Genomic DNA, 3,322 nt, shown 5'->3' on the forward strand with positions numbered 1-3,322 from the left:
CTGAGTCTTAAATTAGCTATCACTTTTGTATTTGTAGAACATGGTAGTTATTCTATATATCTTTAAAACATCTTTTAAAGCCTTTGTTACCCTTTTATAAGTTAAAATGCCTTAACAGACAGTCTAAATAATGGAATATTATGATAGTTGGTAATGTTTATCTGGTAAATTTAAAGCAAAAAAGTTACCCGCTCATGTCTAAACTGTCTCCCTCCTCTTTCTCTCCTTTCTGTAGGAGCTGGGAAGAGCACACAGGCAAAAACCTATGGTAAGTATGAAATTAGCTCAAGTTACTTAGTCTGAAGCTGGGATAGCATTCTGTAGATCAAACTAGGAAATCTCCCTATCTCCCATAGCTCAAAAGTAACACTAGTATTTCAATGTTTTGTCCAAGAAAATCTTTTTCCTTGCTATCTTAACCATACTAATACTTTCTTAACTCTCATAGCCTCCAAAGCCAGAAGATCTAGCAGTCATCTGTTTCACCAGTGGAACAACAGGTACACCTCATTACATTATGCAGAATTTATTATCCTGTATGTGCAAAATTAATTCAGAAGCCCTCCTACTTTTTCAAGTCTCTCCCCTGCTGCTGCATCTTTTTGGCAAGTAGTAGCTGGGGAAGTTTTATGGTAAGGCTCCCTTTGATTATTTTTTTTTTCTCCCCATTGATCAATACAGAGTTGCAGTATTGGGGGGTGGAGGTGTTACATTTTTGGGCTTGGAAATAAGTACTGAACCTGTATTTCCATTATAATAAGGACTCTGCATCAGACTTCAGACTTTCAATTCTTCTGTAGTCTTTTTTGTACTGTATTAGCAAAACTTGTTCCTTAGCTGTATGCAACCTTGCTGTAAGACGAAAACAGAAAAACTACTGTCTAGATGTCACATGCTTGACACCTGTAAGTTAATATCCAACACTAGCAGGGAGCAAAAGGGAAGAGTACAACGACAAGCTACACTTTTAAAGTAGATGAGAGAACAGAAATTAGTCTGGGTTTGATAGCTGCATCTTCACAGAAGTGTTGAATTTTGAATGAGAAGCTTATCCAAGAAACATGACAATTTCTTACAGATTTGCTCTCCTTATGAAATTTGAGGACTTCAACACAAACTTACTGCTTAACTTTTATCAGCTATTCTTGAAAGTGTGTTAGCAAGTTCTCTGGCTTTGTTCAATTGATATACAAAGAAAGGTATTGGTATTGAAGAAGGGACTGATTGATTGAAATGCTATTAGATTAGTTTTACCACTGCTTGGTAACTTAAAGGATCTAAAAATTTCAGTTGCATCCTGATGTGCTTCTTCCTTAGGAAACCCCAAAGGAGCTATGATCACTCATCAAAACATAGTCAGCAATGCTTCAGCTTTTGTGAAAACTACAGAGGTAAACCACAAAGGTTAATGTTGTGGATTTGCATGAAGGGAAGAATCTCAGGAGTAAAACAAACATTGAAGTCTCGTAACTTTGGTCTTAACTTTTAGTAAGATCCAAGTGAAAATGTAACTTGACAGCACTCTACCCATGCTAGGTCAGAAGACAATGTTTACTGGTTTCTTCTGTCAGGGCCAAGAACCTGACGCTTACAATTTGGTCTTACCTGAGCAAAATTTTATAAAGATCCTGATGTGGATCTATGTTACATTCTGCCGTGGGCTTATAGTGTTTTCATTAGTGCAAGCTCTGTATCAGAGGGTTTGTGTAGAGGCTGACGTTTTCCACTAAGGATGGGAGAACCTATAATGTATTTTAACCCCCCAAAATAATTAAAGCCCATGCATAAATGAGCAAGAAGCATAACTCGATTTTTATTTGATACAGTATTAACTCTTTGTTTACAGTAGACTACTAAAGTTCATCTGCAGGCTAGCTGAGAAGATGGTTCTAAATTCTAACGCATACAGATGTAATTAAAAATACAATTCTAATTATTTTGCCAAGTACTCTGCATATAGAATTGTTTTTAAATTAAGCAACTAGTCTCACAATTAGATCATGTAAGGTACTTTTGATATCAACCTTATGGTAAATTGGATAAGCAGACTTTCTGATCTAAGATGAAAATGTGTATCTTTTTTTAAACCCCTAATGCATACTACGTTAACCTTTTTTGTTCCCCCTCCCTCCCAATGTGTATGATGGAACTCTTCTGCAGTTTCTCTTGGAATTTTTTCTATTCATAATCATATGAATAATAAGTTGTAACAATGTGGTCACTGTACTCAACTCTAAAAGATTACCATTTCTGCAATGTGTGTTTACTCGTGCTAGAAGTCATTGCTGTAATTTTTAATGAAAGAAAGACAATGCAGCCTCATTGCAAACAAAACTGAAGCGAGGGCTCTGCTCTAGAGATTAGATGCTAGATTTCACTGTTGTGTTTAACTTCAGCAAAATAGAGAATCAATGAGAATTAAATTTAATTTTACTAACACTTTCAGAAAGCACTTATGCCTTCCTGTGATGACGTTCTGATATCATTCCTGCCCTTGGCTCATATGTTTGAGAGAATCGTTGAGGTAAGCATCTGTTTGTTGTACTGAACTATTGGGAAGCTTGCTTTTCTTACAGAATGCATGTCTCTTGAATCCCACTGATACACACTATTCCTTTTTGACTCTTGCACATGTGTATGAAAGCTTGAGGTAAGATTCAGGAAAACAATATCCCATAAACAATATTCAGTGAATACTAGACAGTTGGTTTTCATGCTGAAATACAAATGTTAACCTTGGAGCTAGAGTTAATAAAAAACTGGTTTACCAGAACAGGAGACAATCCCTTAGCACATGTACACTGCCTAGAAATTCCCTCTAATGTAATCAGTGCACTATTAAAAGTCCATGTTGTTATTTAGTCTGCAAACTTTAAAAATTTATTTTATAATGTGGCTTCCTGCTTGCTTACACAAAACTAATTTTAAGTTGGTTAAACTTGCCATTGCTTCCAAGAAACTTCAATAAAAAGGGAGGGATTTTGTTTCAGTGGAGTTCTCTTCCAGAAAATGAAAATGGTTCTTAATGACATTCAATGACAAACTTTGAAGTTCTCTCTGATAGCTTGTTTTACCATATGGCAAAACCTGGGGCTTCACTTTTGAGGATGAGGGGGCTCAGGTTGTCTGAATACTGGCAGTCTTAAGGACCTCTGAGCCCATAGTTAGGTGGTATGCATTATTGAAAGGATGCAATTTCCTCAAACTTATTATATATACAGTAAAGGCACAGGTTATTTAATTACTGTACTTACTGAAGTTGAATTAACACCTCTCCCTTAGGTGAGATTGCAAATATGTATGTTGCAGGTAGTCATGTCCC

At 36.1% G+C, this 3,322-nt stretch overlaps 1 protein-coding gene across 1 annotated transcript in view; it reads left to right on the top strand.

Moving 5' to 3' along the window:
* ACSL1 (acyl-CoA synthetase long-chain family member 1) overlaps window positions 1–3,322 on the top strand; it is a 31,011-nt gene that overhangs the window by 14,657 nt on the left and 13,032 nt on the right. Inside the window, exons 7-10 of the mRNA XM_009330672.1 lie at window positions 236–268; window positions 449–500; window positions 1,318–1,391; window positions 2,447–2,524. Coding sequence (XP_009328947.1) covers window positions 236–268; window positions 449–500; window positions 1,318–1,391; window positions 2,447–2,524 — 237 coding nt within the window. The remainder of the gene's footprint in view (window positions 1–235; window positions 269–448; window positions 501–1,317; window positions 1,392–2,446; window positions 2,525–3,322) is intronic.

Source organism: Pygoscelis adeliae, unplaced genomic scaffold (assembly GCF_000699105.1).
Source record: "Pygoscelis adeliae isolate BGI_AS28 unplaced genomic scaffold, ASM69910v1 Scaffold167, whole genome shotgun sequence".
Taxonomy (NCBI): Eukaryota; Metazoa; Chordata; class Aves; order Sphenisciformes; family Spheniscidae; genus Pygoscelis; species Pygoscelis adeliae.